This window comes from Ips typographus, linkage group LG11, assembly GCF_016097725.1.
Source record: "Ips typographus isolate SLU linkage group LG11, UJ_Ityp_2.0, whole genome shotgun sequence".
Taxonomy (NCBI): Eukaryota; Metazoa; Arthropoda; class Insecta; order Coleoptera; family Curculionidae; genus Ips; species Ips typographus.
Window position 1 is genome coordinate 6,378,716 of NC_138432.1, and position 20,755 is coordinate 6,399,470.

General features: G+C 33.9%; 1 protein-coding gene across 2 annotated transcripts in view; it reads right to left on the bottom strand.

Annotated features, from left to right (window-relative positions):
- Window positions 1–11,158: 11,158 nt before the first annotated feature.
- LOC145735186 (protein O-mannosyl-transferase Tmtc3-like) overlaps window positions 11,159–20,755 on the bottom strand; it is a 37,601-nt gene continuing 28,004 nt past the window's right edge. The window contains exons 3-11 of one of the 2 annotated variants that reach the window (XM_081988987.1): window positions 19,472–19,553; window positions 16,442–16,541; window positions 16,158–16,273; window positions 15,672–16,103; window positions 15,125–15,449; window positions 14,819–15,071; window positions 14,184–14,358; window positions 13,078–13,545; window positions 11,159–13,019 (exon numbers count right to left, since the gene is read on the bottom strand). In XM_081988987.1, the coding sequence (XP_081845113.1) occupies window positions 12,534–13,019; window positions 13,078–13,545; window positions 14,184–14,358; window positions 14,819–15,071; window positions 15,125–15,449; window positions 15,672–16,103; window positions 16,158–16,273; window positions 16,442–16,541; window positions 19,472–19,553 (2,437 nt within the window). In that variant the 3' untranslated portion in view covers window positions 11,159–12,533. Of the gene's footprint in view, window positions 13,020–13,077; window positions 13,546–14,183; window positions 14,359–14,818; window positions 15,072–15,124; window positions 15,450–15,671; window positions 16,274–16,441; window positions 16,542–19,471; window positions 19,554–20,755 lie in introns of both variants that reach the window. The other variant, XM_081988986.1, reaches the window with a different exon arrangement.

Sequence of the window (20,755 nt, forward strand, 5' to 3'; positions counted from 1 at the left end):
ATTTTTAAGACTAAATCTTATTTATTACAAGAAGCTTTTTAAATGGATTTTACGTTTTACCACAAATCAAAAGATTTTTTTAAGATCACGATTGTTACCACAACATCAAATTTACAGTGTATATTCTGCGCCTGTGTTTTAACGCAAAGAGGACGTTAAACTAATTTTCTTACGTCCCCTCCTGATTTAGTTGAGATTGCTTATACACAGGAAATTAGGAGACCCTCCTCGGAAATAAATATAGGGCTCAACTACATTTACGTAGGAGAGGCACACGATTTTCTAGCTCGATATCAGTCCGTGGGCGTGAATAATCTTTCAGGGAAGTCGGTCGTTTGAGACTTTATACGACTGCAAACTTCCACCTAATTAGAAGATGTACAACTTGGCTTTCTTGAATGGTTGGACATTCGACCGCAAAGGAATTAAAGTTGAGAACAGATTTTGAAAAGTTGCAAAGTATTGTATAATGATGATATTCTTCGCAAATATGAGAAGTGGCAAGACATTGTATTGGGAGTAGGAAAGTCGGTCGTTTGAGATTTTGTACAAATTACTGCAAACTTCTACCTAATTAAAAGATGTACGACTTGGCTTTCTTGAATTGTTGGACATTGGACCGCAAAGGAATTAAAGTTTAAAACAGGTGGAGAAAGTTGCAAAGCATTGTATAATGATGATATACTTCCCAAAGATGAGAAATGGGAAGACATTGTATTGAGACTGCGTTGCGTAGTTGCATTATGATAGTAAGCCGTCAAAAATCGTGAAGAATAACTTTTCCGGCTGCATCGGACCGTGAAAGAAACTGCCGAGCATTGTGTTCAACCTCAGCTCCATCCGGGAACAATACAATATAATCTCTTCCAGCTTATTTGCCGCCGACTATAGCCTGGAAAGTACATCCATCAAAATGTTTTATTTATCCTTCGGATCGATACTCTCTTGGACGAGTGGCAATCAGTCCCGATTCTCAAAGACCATAAAGAAAACTAGCGAAATCAAACAAAGAATTATGGTCGGTCCCAAAAGGCAACGGACACATAAGCATTGTAACTTTTCCTGCGGAAGTCCGCAATGAATTATTCAACGTATGAGCTCCCTGTCTCTAGTAGTGTAGTTAATGGCCTTAGAGTACATCACGTGATGGTCTATCTATCAATTAGGGTGCGTCCAGTTACAGGACACGCAGTCTGTTTGCTCAGGAAATAGGGTAGACGGATAGGATATTATTGCCTGAAGGGGGGGAGAGATTTACCTATTTCCCGTCCTGCTTATACAATACCTGCGAAATCCCTGCCAAGACTTTTTGCTCCCCAACTCCAAGCTGAATGTATTAACTTTGGGTGATATTTTTATGAAGTTGCTACTGAAGTTTTGACAGGCCACATATTCACGCTGGAACGGGCTTTAGTACAAGCGTCGTGCATAATTTTAGCGGGTATAATATACGTTTGTTTCTGCTACCCTAACACAGCAAAAAAGCTTTGAACTTTCGAAAATAAAAATGGTATTTATGTACATTCGTGCGTTAACATGCCCGTAAATTTGGTTTATAGAAAAGTGAGCTGCTACTTGTGCCAGTAAAACAAGCAAATATTAAATTAACAGTAAAAGGCTTTTTCAAACAAATTTTACGTTTAATCAAAATTTAACTCACATTATCCTGAAATAGCCAAAGTTAGAGTAATGAAATTGAATGAAAACGTAACTTTAGTCAGTTTATACACATTTCATAGGAACAACGTTAAGTATAACAATAACAAGGTGAAACTGTATCATAGCTAATTGTAAAAATTAAATAAAAAATCTAAACCAAGGTTTGTGAATATCAAACACTAGAACCAGACCAATACAGAACAATGCTGTAATTTAAATTAAATGATGATTTCAATAATCTAAATTTCGAGAGAAAAGGTGTTTTTACGTTGGACAGACTGGTACTGCTTAAACAAAACAAAAAAAAGCAAATTAACTTACAAAAAGTTGCAAATTGTCCATCAGAAAGACTGCAAACACAAATTGAATAAAAACTGTGATTACTGATTCTCAGATTTCCTTCTACAATAGGAGAACTACAATAGGAGAACTAGGAACTAAATTGCTAGCAAAATAGCAGTAAATATAACGTGGATAAATTTGAGATTAGAAAGCTTTGCAGCATTGTGAAATAATATACTAGAGGAGATTGTGAAGGTTCAATTGAAAACTGGACGCACTAAACTGCTGTCATATTATTTTCCGATCGATCATAATTTAATCAAAATTGCTTTTAGATGAAGGTTGAGAAAATAATTTTCTAGATAAACGATTAAGTAAAGTAGTGTTTTTAGGAACAACGCAATTTGTCTTGTTGTTCAGTTAGTCGTCACTCGTCAATAAAGATTAATTATAAATAAAATTTGTTAATAAAAAATCATTCAGAAATACTCTGAAATGACGAGATTCCAGTGGTTTTTATTTAATATGCCACTGAAGCATTTATGTAAAGTACTTTACAAATATTTCATTTGATCACAGATTAGTACCTACTAAAAAGTGTCGTTCTTTTAATCTTTTGTCTGTTTTCTAACCAGATTTAATAAATGTTAATCTTCTTTAGTTGGAAGGCTGATTTTACCGATTTTAGAGTGATTCAAGGAATTTTATAACAGTTTTGATCAGTTTCAGCTTGCTTTATCCTAAATTAAGGCTTACTAGCCTGATTTGGAATGTTTTATTCTGGTTCTCAAGGTTTTAGAGGGATTCAAATAATTTTTAGGCTAATTACTACTACTACAAATAAATTTGCCTACTTATGAATATTTTATGCTAATCTTGAATACCTTTAAAAAGTTTTAAGGTAACTTTTACGATTTTAGAGTAATTTAAGAAATTTTAGGCTAGTTTTGATAATTTTCAGCTTGCTCTTAAGCTAATTTGGAGTGTTTTAGCTTAGTTCTCATTGTTTTGAAGTGATCCAAATAATGTTTGGGCTCATTTTGGTCGTTTTTAGGCTAATCTGCAGTTTTCGGCTGTCTTTCTCGATTTTATGGTAATTTAAGAAATCTTAGGGTAGTTTGGATAATTTTCAGCTTGCTTCGGCCTGACTTAGGGCTTACTTACCTGATTTGGAATATTTTAGGTTGACTCTCATTGTATTAGAGTGGTTCAAATAATTTTTCGGCTTATTTTGGTAATATTTAGGCTAATTAAACAGTTTTAGGCTGTTTTAATTCGACCTTCAATGCCTTTTGTACCACTAGAAACCAATTAAAAATATTTTATGTTAATTTGCATGGTTTCTATCAAGTTTTAGGCAGTCTTTCTCAATTTTAGGATAAATTAAGATATTTTAGGCTAGTTTTAATCATTTTTAGTTTTCTTTCTCTTAATCTAGGGCTTTCTAGCTTAATTTGGAGTGTTTTAGCTTAGTTCTCATTATTTTGAAGTGATCCAAATTATGTTTGGGCTCATTTTGGTTGTTTTTAGGCTAATCTGCAGTTTTAGACGGTTCTTCTCAATTTCAGGATAAATTAAGAAATTTTAGATTAGTTTTGATCATTTTCAGCTTGCTTCTACTTTACTTAGGGCTTACTAGCCTGATTTGGAATGTTTTAGGTTGATTCCTCATTGTGTTGGAGTGATTCAAATATTTTTTAGGCTAATTTTTAGAGTAATCTGCAGTTTGAGGCTGTTTTGAATTGACTTTGAAATATTTTTTATCATCCCAAACAAATTTGGCTACGTATGAATATTTTAGGCTAATCTCGAGTGTCTTCAAAGAGAAAATCAGTTTTAGGCTGATTTTCTGGAATTTAGGGTGATTTTGATTGACAAATTTATAAATAAAGTAATTGTTTAAGCAATTCAGACTCTAGTTAATACATTACGAACAAAGTACTGAAAAACAATTTCTCGTAAACCCTAGTTCTATTTCATTACAAATGAACGTCAATTAGATAATTAACTATTATAGCGAGGAATAATGTTATAAGGTAAATTATTTAAGCTCCACTAACCAAACCTACGTTTTACTGAAAAGTTTAATCCAAACAAATATTAGTTTTGGGGTCGAAGTTAATTATAAATTTAAATGTTAAACTCAATTGTTTGAATTTCTGACTTGCATCACTTAAATCAAATACTACTTCGTTTGCAGGCTAATAGATTCAATCAGTTTTTAAATCAGCTATTATTTATACATTAATTATTGTATATGTGAACTAAAGGGACTAAAATCATTGATAGTTTATTAGAATGTTTATTCTGACTGATGCAGCTTTTGAGTCAATTTTCTTCAGTTCACCTTCAGTTCAGACTATTTTGGATGGTTTCAAACTACAACAATAATTATTAATGACAGTTTTCTGAATTTTTTTGTTAGCAGCATCATAAAGAAACCCCATTTTCATAAAATTTGGGGGCACAGGCGTCCATAGAAAAATTGAAAAATCAACCGGCCATCAAAATGCAAAAGACACGTTACATCAGCGCGACGGCCTGAATGGGGCCCCGTAAATTCGCCCCGGCCCGATATTAAAATGTTTTCAAAACGTTGCAAATCTATACGAGCCACGGGCTAAAATTACTGTTTTCCTGTCGAGCAGGAATATTATTGCGAGAGCGTCCGCAATGCGACGCGGTTACAACCACCCCCCTCGGTAAATTTCCAAGCCGCCAAGTTGTTGCTTTCCCTATTTTAAGATCTATTTTATTACGGACCTGTTCCTGGCTCCGGTATCGTCTAGATAAAATATTCTAACGCCTGGAAACTGTTTCGCATTTACGGTTTCTGTTTTCGGCCTCCACTATGGCTTGTCTAGGTTGCCTAAGTTTATAGGTTCGGTTTCGAATCAACTTGTTATAGCCTATTCTTTATATTACCCTAAAAGATACCACAATAATTTACTTTTTTCTTTCAATTTTTTAAAATCACAGTGTTTTTGAGTCTGACTGTCTTTTGACATAATTAAAAAATTGAAAAATTAGGTCATTGAAGAATTTGAAATTGATGACTCAACTAAAATTAGTCTGCTTTGAAAATTCTTGAAATTCTTATGGCCGCCTTCAAGATGGCTTACAAAGTTATCATCCATATCTCGGAAACCAATGACGATAGATTTTTTCTAATTACGCCATAGTGTTCTACGTAAAAAAGTGCCTTAATAATGTCTTAGTTTCAAAACTCTCTTTGGCTTTGTTAAAGAGTGTTTAAAATGCAACCTGTGACGTTTTCCCAATTTTCCGGAAAACGGAGAAAGATCATTTAATTTGGAAACCGGAAATAAGTTTCACATAAAATTCTCTAAAACTTTCCCCATTTAACCGACTCTGTAGTTCTTACCGTTTTCGAGATCCCAATACATGCATCACCAATTTGGACCACACTGTATGCATCTTGTAACTCAAAAAATGGCTAATATACAGGATGGTCCAGTTTTAAATGTCAATAATTCACCATTCTATAGCCCATCAAAAAATAAGTTAACATACATATTGTGTCATTTTCCTGAAAAATGCTTCCCAAGGAAAATACAGTCCATAAATGTTCAGTTTAAAAAATCAGTTTCTTGTCATAACTGTCAGACCGCTGGAGCAATTTTAATCAAATTTAGAACAAATACATATGAAATTAATACTTCCATTAATCGAAACTGTCCAGTGGTGTAAATACAAAAAGATGGTTTTCATTTTTCTGCCTTATATTCTATGTCACTGGATATTTTTCAAAATTTTCCGTTTTTTTTTACTTTTTCAATTTGACAAAATAAGTATCTCTTACAAAACTCTGATTTGAAGTTTTGTTTACGACAAAATTGAGTAATTCCATTTAAAGACCCAACCCAACATAAAAATTGTCTTGAAAACGGTAAAAATTTACTTGAGAGGCTTAAAAACTGTCTTTGTAGTCAGATAAGTTGAAAAACTTGTGAAAACTGACTTGTAGCCATGAAAAACTACTTTTTCTAAAATTTATTACAACAAATTCACACATTTCAACCTTGAAAATTAACTTGGACACCAAAAAGTGACTCTGAACTAATGAAAAGTGACATCAAAGGCTTAAATTTTGCATTTGAAGTAAGTTTTCATAATTTCAAAATACATTTCAATATTTTAGTCTTCAAAATAGTCTTAAATACAGGATATTGATATTAGATTCATGAAAATTGACTTGAAGACTAACTTTTCAGGTTTTTTTACTTTGCTTTTCATTTTCTTAGAACTCTGAACTATTTTTAGGGCTTTGAAACTGCTTTCAGCTTGGGAAATTGAGTTTTAGGCTTATCTTCACCAAGCTTTTGACACAGCAGACTTAAAAAACTATTTTTACATTTTTCGTAGGCTTAAATATGCCATTTCATGCTTTATCAGTATTAATTTGACTCCTAGACGCTTCACTGTGCTTTAAGACTGAAAAATCGAAATTGAAACTATTTTTTATAGTAAAAGTTAAGTTTCAGACTCTTCATCAATGAAAGTAAACAATTTTGGCATTAAGTGTTACGATATTAGTCTAAAACTTTAATTTTTAGAATAAAATTAGACTGACTGTCTGACAGTTGTAGCAAAAAAACGATTTTCAAAACTGAATTTTGGAGGTCTGTGTTTTCCTTAGGAAGCATTCCTCAGGAAAATGACATAATGCGTGTCAACTTATTTTTTGATGGGCTATCGATTGGTGAATTATTGACATTGAAAACTGGACCACCCTGTATTTAATTTTGAAAATTCAAATGTCCGTTTGGACAAAATAGCGTGCAACTGGTTTTTGTCAAATACCTTGAAACCGGTCAAAGGTACAAAACCTTTGCAAGAGAACAAAAACGTTCTAAATTAAGTGTAAAATCTGGTACCGTAACTTTGCAAACTCGTACAAAGGTCCCTGAAAGGGCATCAAAATAACTCGATACCCTACTTTGGAACACCTTGTATATATTTGACAGGAACCACCCAAGTGTCTGGTAGTACCGAAAACAGCACTAAACAAGCTTTATTTTGAGTGGTCTGCGCACCTTGTAACTCAAAAACTGGCGGAGATATTCAATTTTGAAGACAGTGAGGTTTTTAGCTATTTAGCTCAAGGATGGTCTTTATTAAGTTTATCCACTAAATATCAAAGGTGTTGTGAATGAATCAAATTTTGTTTTCTGAGGTTGTTTCCAACGTGCACTCCAAATCCAATAATTGTAATGAAGTGGGGTACTTTTACTGATGTTCACTTTTAATTACTTCGTTTAAGCATCCGTTGAGTGGAAGGAATTTGTACGTATTGAATTCCGGTAAAATGAGGAATAAGTGATAGAACAAAGGCCACTAACAAGGCTCTTTTCAAAGAATCCCAAAACAACCCCGAAACAATTGAATCGCAATTGGAAACTACAATTTATTTGACATATTGGTTTAGTGCTGGTGGACGAAAATAAGTCGACCTAATCCTGGTGGAACGATTTGTCAGGTCGGTTTTCTCTCGTCGTGCAGATATGTCGTTACACGCGAAGAGGCGGAATTGCATTACTTTGTTTTATCGTTACATGCATTGCAAAACGTCGGCCACTTGTAGAATGGCGAACAAAAAGCACCACAGGCTCGAATAATTTCCATTAGTGGCCAGGATTTCAACAGTCGACGTAATTTTTGTCCTCCCAGCCCGCAAAAATCATGATCGCGTCGAATAAGGGATCATTAGTGTCGCATTGCGGATGTTTTGATGGGACACAAAAGAACTGATGAGGGGTTTTGTTTTCAGTTCAACGCGGAAGAATTGCCTTAGGATAGTATAAAGACACCATCAGTATGTACATTGTCTGGGATATTTAGTGTTCCTGACTGGTAATTGAAATTTAAATCTCTAAAAATTAAATTTCAAGTCTCTTTCCTTTTAAAAATAAACCACTTTTAACGTTGTACAGCTTAAGAAAATTAAGTGCAGCAAACTTCTTAAAAGAACCTAGTGAAATAGCTAATCAATTTACGTCTACTTAACTTAAAATAGAATTACCGTAAAAACTAAATTAGAACAGGCTGAGTAAATTGTGAAACTAATGCGGCACTACTAAATTTCTAAAATAATTTAATAAACTAGATAAAAGTAAAAGCGGGAAGCTGGGGCCTATTAAATATCTACGTGACCACGGAGACGTTTTTCCCTGATTAAACCAAGAAAACGTGATTTCCACTAGAGACGGTATTTTCTCGATTTCACTGAAAGAAAATCCGCACAGAATTAACCAGATAACGATCCCATTCACACCTCTCTAGTTCCGCAAATAACCGGAAAATCAGTAATAACCGTGCTGTTGGGAGTTGGACAAAATATAAAATGTGTAGAACTTTAGGGTTTGAATTAATTAATAAACTGAAAACGTAAAATTTTAAGTCTTGTTTAAACACAGAACCTGAAAAAAACTTATATTTCAATAAAAATGTGCTCGCTGATGTTTTCGACATGTTGTTAATAAAATCCGTTAATTTATTACAGTTTTTTGCATTCAATCTGAAGCCATAAAAACCCTTTTATCAATAGTGTTAACTAACTACAAACAGATAACCAAAAGTATAGCGAACAAATATTTTTGAAACAATAACTAGAGGTATTTTAGTACCGTACAAATAAATGCGTAGTGTTTGTGTGCTGCATACAAATCAATTTTTTATTAATTCGACTAAAACCAGACAGAGGCACAGGAAATTTTATTAATTAAACTAGGGCCTTTAAGCTAATTTACAGTGTTAAATTTTAGTTTTGGAGAAATTTATAATGAAAGTATCATACTTAAAATGTCCTCCCTAACAAAAAAAAATTGCTATTTCAGATATTTGATTTAAAGCAGTTATTTTTGATGTGACGCACCCTCTATGTGTTGCTTTACAAACTAAAACTCAGTTTTCAGGCAGTTTTCTGATTTTCCTTATAAAAACTTTATTGTAGACTATAGTTAATATTTATAATGTTTTAAACAGTAACAGCTACTGACAGAGACTAATTACTGTTTAAGGCTGCTTTTAAAAAAAATCATGTAGCATTTTCAAGTTTTTTCCTGCAAACAGGTTGTAAAGGATTACTACAGAAAAAACGTTACAAAAATTGATCAAACAAGTTAGATTTCTAGAGGGAAACTTAGATGGCGCTCTCAAAAAGTTATAAAATGAATCGTAAAGGCATTTCTGATGTATACAAGTTATCTACAAATTGTAGTGACGAAAACTGCAAGTGATACACATTTAGGGACACCCGGTAGAAGTATAATTGCTTGCCAGTGCATTATACATTTCAAAAAATGCAATCAAGACTAGTGAAATATATGACTTTCATAATTGAAGGAAATATGATTGGCACTTTGTTTGTTGTTTTAGGTTTTTACAGACATTTTGATCTATAAGACAAAGGTAGAAAAGTGAAATTTGGTCACGTGACTGTGCAGGTCCAATAGGCAGCTTTTGGCAAGTTAGCTATTTTCGTCTAAAATTACTGGTTTTTCAGATAAAGGCAGTTTTCTTAATTTTGCCTGTTCACATTTAGGTCCAGAAGAAATCACACTGTTATTGTAGAGATTTAAACTGTATTATGGTCAAAAGTACGATGGAAAGTTTGGTAATATACCAAAAATCAAATAAACGTCAAGAATCTATTATTGTAAATACCAGACGCTTCAATAATCACTATTTTTAAAACTATTAGAGTCCTCTAAATTGACTATTTTTTTACTATTGTAAGTGCTTTAAGGATTCATTTTTAAATGCCAGGTTTTAAAAAGCAAGACTAATTCTTCCACGCCTTCCCACTTCTCCACATACCACATTCTTCTACTCTTCTCTTAAAAGTTCTGGACAATGAGCCAGCACAATCATTTTTACACATTTTTCTGCTCATTTCTTGAAAATCTTAAGCACTTAGCCAAGCTAAATCATTTCAGCACATCCTTCTACTTTTTTTTTCCAAAGTTTTAGACAAAAGTCCAAAGTTTAGTTAAAGTCTAGCCTTTAGTGCTGCACTGCAAGCTTAAAAATTCGATTATTCTAGTCCCGTGACATGTCTCTTACAAATTCAACTTTTGCAACTATCTGAATTTGATTTACCAATTTTTCAATGTTTACACTGTATTTTTAAGGTCATGTGACTGTTTTTGACAGATGTTAACTGGCCTTTACAGAGCTCAAAATTGCATAATCAATGTCAGGGAACGTGCATTTTGCAGTTTCAAGTTTTGCAACAGCCTAAATTTAATTTACCAGTTTTTCAAAGTTTGAACCACATTTTTAAGATCACGTGACTGTTTTTGAGAGATGTCAACTGGCTCTTACAGTGTTGTAAGCTCAAACATTGCATTATCAACGCCACGTAAAGTGTATTTTACATTTTTAGCTTTTGCAACAGTCTAAATTTAATTTACCTGTTTTTCAAAGTTTGAACCACATTTTTAAGATCACGTGACTGTTTTTGACAGATGTCAACTGGCTTTTACAGTGTTGCTAGCTCAAACATTGCATTATCAGCGCCACGTAAAGTGTATTTTACATTTTTAGCTTTTGCAACAGTCTAAATTTAATTTATCAATTTCTCAAAGTTTAAAATACATTTGGAAGTCACGTGACTATTTTTGACAGATATCAACTGGCCTTTACAGTGTTGCATCATTATCAAAGTAGCGTAACGTATATTTTACATTTTCAGCTTTTCCTACTGTCTAAATGTAATTTACCATATATTTTTTTAAATTTAATCTACATTTTGAAGTTCACGTGACTGTTTTTGTCCCTCAACATTTCCCTGAATTTTGCCATGTCCCTAAGTTACGAGGGATAGAATTTCCGTAAGGAAACATTCTCACTTTGCTCTCACACTAAGCAAATATCTCCATTCTGAGGCCCTTAAGGATAAAATGTAGTTTTTGATGGAGAATTTAGTTCCCTACAATTTTGTTTCCTTAACATTTTCTTGGATTTTGCTATATGGCCGGGATTGAATTTTCGTAGCCATTCAGTCACTCTTTGTTCACTAAATGTAAGTCTGTAAATCTAGTTTTTCCATCTAATTAACTACATAAATATGCAGCCTCTTTACATTTAGATTATAATATTTCAATTTTCTAAAGGAAATTATCATTGGAGTAAAATTGCATTAAAAATAATTTACCACAAGTATTAAAAAGAATGGTAAGAAAACAAGACAGAGTAATTCAGCACATTTTTATTACAAAAGTGTATATCTGGGGTTAACAATTTTTTAGAAAAATTTGAAAAAGAACTAACAGAATGAAACCCATTATCAGTCATAGGACAAACATTATACCACTTTTTTTAGATCCGTTTTTTATACATCTTTGTATCGTACTTACATAGTCTATGAAACAGTTCCACAACATAGAAAAATATTTATATCTATATTACAAAATCATCTTATTTTTTTTTTGTTTGCCTTATGTAAAAAGATTCCAAGGCACCCTTTAATAAAGAAAACAACTAGTATGTTTAGGTCCGACGCAACGCAAGTTCTTTTAAGAGATTGACACTTAGGCCGCGTGGATTTTATACAACAAACCTATCAGCTAAAGGATTTTTACATCAAGACATTTATTATTATTAACAGTATTTATTTCACCTTACTTTCAGGCTAGTATAATGTCGCAAACTGATGTAAAGCAGTCAAGATCCTTTGAGAAAATAATACTAAGTAAATAAATAAAATCACAAATTTTACAGGGTAGTATTTTTAGCATTTGTTGTAATCAAACGTTTCAGAGGAGCTAACGCTTCGAACTTGGTTAATTTTGAATTTTAATCTCCATAGAAAAATATAGCAGACCATTGTCTTAAATTATAAAGCACAAGCAATGTGAAACCTTAACTCCCCTAAAATTTACATAGTTTTGACACACTATAGGAAGACTAAAAATTTATCTAACAATAATTACCCAATTCCCAAAGTTAGCCGTGTCTAAGCATGAATTTGTAAGTAAAAATAGATGCGCAAAACTACTCCATTAGTCATTTCTAAATAAAGGAAAATTAAAACTGATTGTTAAGCAAAGACCGTAAGTCCAGGCTTGTCTACGTATATAAAAGTTCATTTTCTCCAGACAAAATAGTTATCGAACGATTATTCTGAGTATCACAGAATGAACACTACATCTAATGGCTTTTAAACGCGCTGTGATTCGTTTTGGACACAGTCGTGAGCTTAAAAACACTCAATAATTTACAACAGCCCCCAATAGAGTAACATTTGACAATGATTTGATTGAAAACATGGCAACAACGTATGAATGATCAACTTTAGTAAGATTATTGTTGTACTGAATCACAGCAGCTATTTCTATTGTTTTTTTTTTGTAATTTCAACTTTAACTGATCAATATTCTGTTTAAACCACAAAAGTCTCATTCATACTTTATTGCCATATTATCTGAATTTAGTTACTGAAAATAAGTCCATTTGCTTTGAAAATATCATTATCGGTATTAAGTCAACCAACAATCACTTCCTCATCACTTTAAGAAAAACTTTTCTAAAAATAAGTCTGTTTCTGTCTATCCCCTTCCAGCTCATTGCTAAGACATCCCTGAAGATGGTTCGTCCTTATCAGGGCGACTACGTCGTTTTTCTTGACTACTTGCATTCTGAACATGCCCTTCTTGATTTTCTCCTTCTATAGTCAGATTAGGGTACTCGTTATTGTCCAAGTTTTTTACAAACATTGGCTCAGTGTCCACTACTCTACTGCTATATCGTTGCTTTTCAGTGTCTTTACTTATAACCGGTTGTGTCTTCTTTTCGTTCTCATCAACGCTCTTATTGGACACCACTTTGCTTTTCTCCTTGGTATCCCCCAGGTCCTCGTTGAGTGGTAACTTGGAGATACGATTACGGACTATATTGAGGTGCTTAATGATGTAGTCTTCTTCTGGAGCAAGACTGTGGGCTTGTTCTAGACAACTTTGGGCTTCCAGTAGTTTACCACGTTCTACGTGGACTACGCATAAATTGTGCAAGCCTTGAATGTTGTCAGGTTCCAGTTCTAATATTCTTCGGTAGCACTATTTTGAATTAACACCAGATTAGTAATATTTAACACTCTCATACAAAATAACTTACGTTTTCAGCAGCGTCCAAATCTTTAATGTTGTTAATGTAAATATCTCCCAAAAGAATCAATCCTTTGACATGATCAGGATGATATTTGACCAGCTGGTTCAGGAATGGAGCAGCCTCCAACGGACGCATATCATCCGCCAACAGCAAAGCCAAATTGAACAAAGCACTTCTAAAATCAGCTTTCAAATGCACAGCTCTCCTAAACCAGTGCTCAGCTTCTTCAATATCTTTGTCATCCATAGCAAGCATTCCCAAATTGAAATGGACTCTTTCGTTGTTCTTGTCTTTGGCCAGGAGTTTTAGTAGGCGTTCCCTAGCAGTTTTGCGGAATTCTGGCCTGCCAAACTCTTGCAGAACTATAGCAGAATTAAGCAGGGCTTGTTCATGTTCTGGATCGATTTCCAGAGCTTTATCCAGGTAAGCCAAAGCTTGAGATGCTTTACCTTGTTCCAGGAACACTACACCCAACTGAAATTCAATAGAAAATTGTTAATTATATTTTACAAGGATTGTGAGTAATCTGTTAGAAGAGGTAACAATGTCACTAAAACACAATAATTGAAATACCTATTGTACAGGGTGATTTATTGAATTTTGACCACTCCCTTAACTTCCTTAATTTAGATTTTAGCAAAAACGTTAAATACAAAAGTATATTTAGGTCTACTTTACTGTCAAATTTGAGTAACGAACCAAACTTATGGTTTAAAATGCAATAACCAAATTTTTATTCTATACTTATTGAGAGATTTTATTTACTAAAAATAACGCAGTAACGCATGAAATTTGCTACAACTTTCTTTATTAGCACCTTTTGATAGTGTCTCAAATAACGGAGCTACGCTCATTTCAAAAATTAAACTAGTTGAAAAATAGCACTTTGGTGCATTCTGTTACTTTTTGTATTTTAACTCTTTGAGGAGGCCTTTAAAGATGAAAACTCCTTAATATAATCTTGTAGTTTTTTTCTTCAAGTTTTTCTCTTATAAAATGCAGTAAATTAAATTTAATCAAATTTACTATTTACCAAAAAGTTGCACACAAAAAAAGAAAAGCGTGATAAATAAAAATGTTAAAAGTGAAATATTACATAAAGACATACTTACGTTATAGTATATATCAGGATTGTTGCTGTCGTACAAAAGAGCTCTTTCATACACCTCCTGAGCTTCCTTGGTTCTATTCAGTTTGATCAAAATATCTCCTCTGTTAATATAGGCCTGAGTGTAATCCGCCCTCATGCTTATAGCCTGTCTGTAAAGCATATCCGCCTCTTCTAGCCTACAATTTATTTTTCCAATATTACCTGTCGTCCTTTTGAATTATGACGGGCACCGAAAATGCAATTTTTAGATGTAAGGCTATATTAAAGTCGTCTTTTTCCGGTAAAAATACACATGGACGAGAAATTTTTGATGTGCCCCGGATAAAAGGGGAATTCCAATTTCCAATCAAAACGGTATTAAGATACGTTTTGGAGTTATCGGGCCGTGATATTAAAAATCAGGTTCAAAGGTAGAAGTCGCGCATAATCAGAAATCCTTTGATTTATTTACCGGGATGGTCTGCTTTTTAAATAAAACTAAATCTTTGAATCGCACAAAGCTGAAACTGAAATAAACTGTTGCTGGTTACGTGACACACGAACAGCTTTACATTTTTAAACTTAACGTTTGTCATAAACCGGTTGTTTACTATACGTGTTCCACAAATTGTAAAAGGAATGAAAAAGTAGCTTTACCTTGTGAGATTCTTTGAAATCAAATTGGCCAGATTCAAAAATACATTCAAATGGTTTGGAGCTATCCTAGCTTGATACGATTCACCCGGCTTTGCTTTTGGTAGCAAAGATTTAGCTTTAAGATACGCTTCCTCGGCTTCCTTGTACATTTTTAGGTGATTGTAAGTTCTTCCCACGTTGATGTAAGCTCCTACATCGTCTTGTTGTACGCTTACCGCAGTTTTAAAAAACCGTAAAGCTTCTTCGAATTTTCCTGCAAAACATCCACAATAAGATCTTGTTTGTGAAGTTAAAGCATACTTTTACCTTGACTTTCCAAAGCATGTCCCACATTATTAAACAGTTTGGCGTTACGTTGATTAACCCGTAACCCTGACATGAAAATAGTGTACTCGTTTTCCCAATCCCAGTTTCTCAAATAAGTTTTGGCACCGTGCGAGAGGATCAGCAAACAGGCTATCGTCCAGGCGGATTTTTTTCCAACTTTCCCCTGCAGGATTTGCCAGCCGTATCCGATAAGCATACAAAACCCCATTGATGGCATATAAAGGACTCGTTCGGCCACTACGAAGCCCACCGGGAAAAACAAATTCGAAGCCGGAATAAAAGGCAAAACCAGCAAAGAGGTGCCCTAGAAAAAAAGTATGGAAATCCTGATTAAATGCGGATTATTCTCTTTCTTGTTTGCTTTCTAGGATATAAGAAGCATGGAAAAGAATGCAGTCGACGAGGATATAAAACGATAATGGCGTCCAGCCAAAAATCTATGTCGTGATTAAATCGGTTTGCGAGCCAAAAGGGCGTCAATGTATAATAAGTTGCGGATAAATCACTACATTAAAGAAATGCTTACCATAATAAGTACAACTCCTCGATGTCGATTTTCAGTCATCAAAGCAGTTCCTACCAGTGTTATGAAGAAAAAGTAACTAGCCACCGTTGCAATATTTCTAGGATCTAGAAACGATTCCACTAATGGTATAGTGCCCATAGTCCAGTCGCAACACAAATTGCATGGAAACAACAACAACCATAAGTTTACACTAATCAGATAATGATAAGTTAGTTGTCTGGATGGTGTTGGAGCCACTGATGCTGGATTGTCAAATCTCGTGAAAACTGGCAACTGAGAGCCCATAATTTGCAATCTGGCCAATAAAAGTAGCAGAGTGGTGAAGAATAACAGTAGTAGCCGTTTTGTGGCTGCATTTGATTTGGGAAGGTGATAACTGGATTTTGCTGTTATAGCTGATTTCAGAAACTGCTTGATATCGTCCAGTTTAACCTGTAAAAGCATTACTATTAAATTGTCTAGGGGTGCTGAAAATGCAATTCTAACCTTTTGTATCACAAATAACTCGTAAGCAGCACATATTCCAGCCACAGTAATGCCCTGTTCTTTGCACAGCATTGCAGTTGCTATGGACACCATTGATAAGACGAGGTACTTCCATTCTGAAAAGGCATAAGCTTCAGCTGAAAAGATTTTAAATCTACTCGAACGTTTTAGATTTCCTGGTCCATTAGCCATCGAAAAGATATATTTCGAGGGCATCCGTATAACGTAGTTTAAAAGGGAATATTTTCCGTGTATTAAGATATCGATTTGGCAATACTGCTTACCTGTACTTTTCTTATTTTTCGTCGCCTTGGAGTAGGACAGGAAAGCGGCGAGGAAAAACACGGACGAGAGAGTTTCCGCTCTACCGACGACGCCAGTAACCTAAAGCAGAAAATATTTTTCTAGAGGATACGTAATATACAAATAAAACGCGGTCGGCTTTTAGGAAAGGTAAATTTTATCGCCATGGAACGTAAAAAGTAAACGGCAGTAAAAGGAACTCTTTGTGCTTATAGTTAAGTTATTTCCACTTCAAACAATCAGACCATATATTTAAGGATAAAGGAGAGAAGACAAAAAGAATTACCTTTCTGCAACACTTTAATTTAGTAATCTAGCAATTGCTTGTCTGTTTTTAATGCCTTGTTAAAATCTGCTTAAATGCTTAAAATTAAGTTATTAACGTTACAGACCAATTAAAGGAAAAACTTTTTTTAAAATCCCTGAGCTTCTGTATCTACTATTTCATCATATGTAACACTCTAGTTTTTAGGAAATTAACTTAAAACGTTTTTCAGCCTGTTTTGTATATTTTAGATCAGTTTGATGATCTTTAACTTTCTAAGAACTTTACTTGCAAAGCTTTTACATTTGGCTAGATTGGGGAACAGAAACTACATAATTGCAAAACTCATGTCCCTCATCGATCTGATATTTCAAATTTTTTTATTTAATTTAAATATTCTGGTTCACGAATTCCTATGAAACAGAATATAAAATTCTAGCATAAATATTCTAATCTAGTCTTAAACTTTCAAACCATTTTTTTTGACCATTTTTAGTAGGTTTTTGATAGTACTTGGAAGTTTCTGGCCAGTATAAACAATTTTTTTTAAAGTTAGAACTCTTGTAGAAGCTTCTGGCTATTTTAAACCATTTTTTGAAGGTTTTAAGAAGCTTGTAGAGTCGACTGACAATTTTTAAAACGTTTCTAAAAGCCTTAAAAGCCTCTGCACATTTTAGACAAAGTTTATAAGGCTTAGGACTGTTGTAAAGATCACTGACAATTTTTAGGACGTTTTTGATAATATTTTGATGCTTTTGGCTATATTTAGGGTTAGGACACTTGTAGAGGCTTCTGGCTCTTTTAAACAATTTTTTTGAGGCTTATAGAGCCCTCTGACAAATTTCAGGACGTTTTGAATAGTATTTAGAGGCTTCTGATCATTTTAAACAGTTTTTTAAAGGTTTAGGACAATTAAAAAAACCTCTGACAATTATTAGAACGTTTTTGATTTTAGTAAAGACCTCTAACAGTTTTGAGGTGGTTTTTGATAATATTTGAATGCTAGCCTCTATTTTTCTAAGAGTTAGGACTTGTAGAAGCTTCTGGATTTTTTATGGCATTTTTTCGAGGTTTTAGGGCTCTTGTAAAGGCCTCTGACAATTTTTAGGAAGCTTTCGATAGTATTTGGAAACTTTTGACCATTATAAACGATTTTTTGGAGGTTTCAGGACGCTCCCAGAGTATTCGGACCATTTTTAGGAGGTTTTCGGTAGTAATTGAAAGCTTCTGACCAGTTTGAACGATTTTTCTAATGTTTAGGATTTTTGTAAATCCCTCTGATAATTTTTAAGAAATTTTTGATAGTTTTTTGAAAGCTTTTGGCCATTAGAAACAATTTTTCTAAGAGTTAGGACACTTGTAGAGGTTTCTGGCTCTTTTACACCATATTTTGAACGTCTTAGTACGCTCATGGACCCCTCTGGCAAATTCTAGGACGTTTTGAATAGTATTTAGAGGCTTCTGATCATTTTAAACTATTTTTTAAAGGTTTAGGACAATTGAATTAACCTCTGACAGTTTTTAGGACGTTTTCAATAGTATTTAGAGGCCTCTGCCAATTTGAGACAATTTTCTAAAGTTTAGGACTGTTGTAAAGATCTCTGACAATTTTTAGGAGGTTTTCGATAGTTTTGGAAGCTTCTGACAATTATAAACGAATTTTCTAAGGGTTACAACTCTTGTAGAGGCTTCTGGACCTTTTAATCAATTTTTTGGATGTTTTTAGACGCTTGTCGAGTCCTCTGACCATTTTTGAAGGTTATTAATAGAATTTGGAAGCTTCTGGCCATTATAAAAGTACGTTGAAAAGTATTTAAAGGCTTTTGATTATTTTAAACTATTTTTTTAAGGTTTAGGACAATTGAGGAGATTTCTGACAGTTTTTAGAAAGTTTTATAAAATTGGAGTCAAAGTAAGTACAGCTACTTAATTTATGATTGATTTACTTCGAAAATCTACAACATTCTTCACTTTGTCTTGATTTGGTAAAAATCAATATCAAGAATGTTGAATGATTTCACATTTAATGAATTATTAGAGTTTTTTTTACAAATTCCTCTTCCACATTTTGGGGACACACGCAGTTTTAAACTTTTTTTAATAATTAATTCAAAACATTACAAAAATTATTCAAGTACAAAACGTAGGTTACGATTCATGCAAGAGAACTAAGAATTGATAGTAAAGTTATAGTTCTCGAAATTCTAGACGACTGGACGTGCCTCGTGACGTCATTTTTTTTTAGTTGAAAATTGTTTTTTTTTTATTGTAAATATTTTTTTTTGTTTTTGCTATGTGGTTAAGTTTTAATAAAAAAATAAATGTGGTGTAAAACCCTTATTGTTCTGGCTGGTTTGAGGCTCACAATCAATTGGTAAAACACGATCATTAATTTTGGAAAAAAATCTCTTAATCTCAAAAGCAAACACGGTAAGACATCGTAATCCGAATCCAAGTGGAGAAACCTTTCTCCCGCGCCCTGGAAAAACATGACACTTAAACCACCCTTTGCCTCGACAAAGGAGAGTCCTCCAAAACCCTTTAAAGCGGCGGGCTGCAATTAAAATTTCTGGGATACACTTCCAGCGCCCCTTTCGTCTGTTAATGGAGTAATGTAGATTGCCGCTACGGAATACGCCGCAAGCTACACGTGGTTTTTTTTTCTTTCGTCAGTTCGTTTGTTTCAATTATCCTGCATGCGTCTTTTTTTTGTTCGTAAAAGTTGCGGGTCAAAAAACATACTTACGGCTTCGGTGTGTATGGGGTGAACTGCGAACAGCATGGCGGCGACAAAACCGGCCGTTTCGGCAAGAAACATCGAGCACATCCTGCAAAAAAAAAAGAAGAAACGGATGTAGGAAATGGCAGTTTCGTTTATTAAACGCAATAAATCTCATTATTTCCTTTGGTGCGACAAATCCCGGAGATTTATTCGGATAGAGGCGCTTAGGCATGAAAATATTAAAGACATTAAAATGTCGTTATGAGACATTTTCTCTTCTGTATTATGTTAAATAAAGACTCTTTTAATGTGGTTAGTCGAGTAACATCTTGAAGACGACGAATTTTTCTCTGTCGTAATTTCGCCCTTTTGCTGAAGATATATTGCCTTGACGTTAAATTCAGAAGGTGAATTTCCTTTTGCTCGCTTGGTTTTCCTTATATTTTTCTTGGGGAAAATGCGACAAAGGGTTTTTCGATGTCGGGTCCTAAGCTTATTAGGACCGCATGTTACAAGAAATACGACAGAACTGAAAATTTCAAATTGGCGTTTAAGGTAAAAGATGACTAACATTTTGCTCTAATAGACACGTCTAATTAGAGAAAGGTCCTCCCTAAAAATAATTAATTGAGATTTAAGCTCTTTTAGCACAGGAAGCTCTTGACAGAGATTAATTAGATTTAAAGACGCTAGGCCGGATTAGCTCAAAAAGTGTAAAACCTCTTTTGGTAATTTTGCAATTAGACGTCGTAAAGAAAAGCCTCTTTACGACGAAAACCAGGAGTCGGAGGCCAGAGAATATTCGAGGCGGTGACTAAGCGAAAATGTCCGCATTCATTTTCTGTTGGGCCTTTAGAATGCGGACAGTTTCTTGCCCTATGTGGTTTGGGTAATAGCATACAAAACTTGCTAAAGACAGGGAGGAAAATTGCAGTTTTGCATTTATTTACCAGTTGCAGAATTTGTTCTAAATGCCTGTTTTTATCTCAAGACAATTCAAATTTCAACATTCTTCTGTTGGGTTGTTTATTCAAAAATTGCTGCTAAGTACAAAAAAATCTTTTTGGTTTGGAAATTAACCAGGGCTTTTGCTGGTGAAAACGATAAATCCTGCTCGTCAAGCACACATATGAAAAATTTTTAACGTTTTTTCACATGCATGCATTGACCGAGCTGAAATCAAATTAAAAAGGGATTTAACCTACACATTTATTATCATGCAAAATTTTCGAATAATTCCTGTGTTTTTATGAGAATTGTTTGGTTTGTGTTCTCAAAATGCTGTATAATTGTGAGAATTTCAATAAA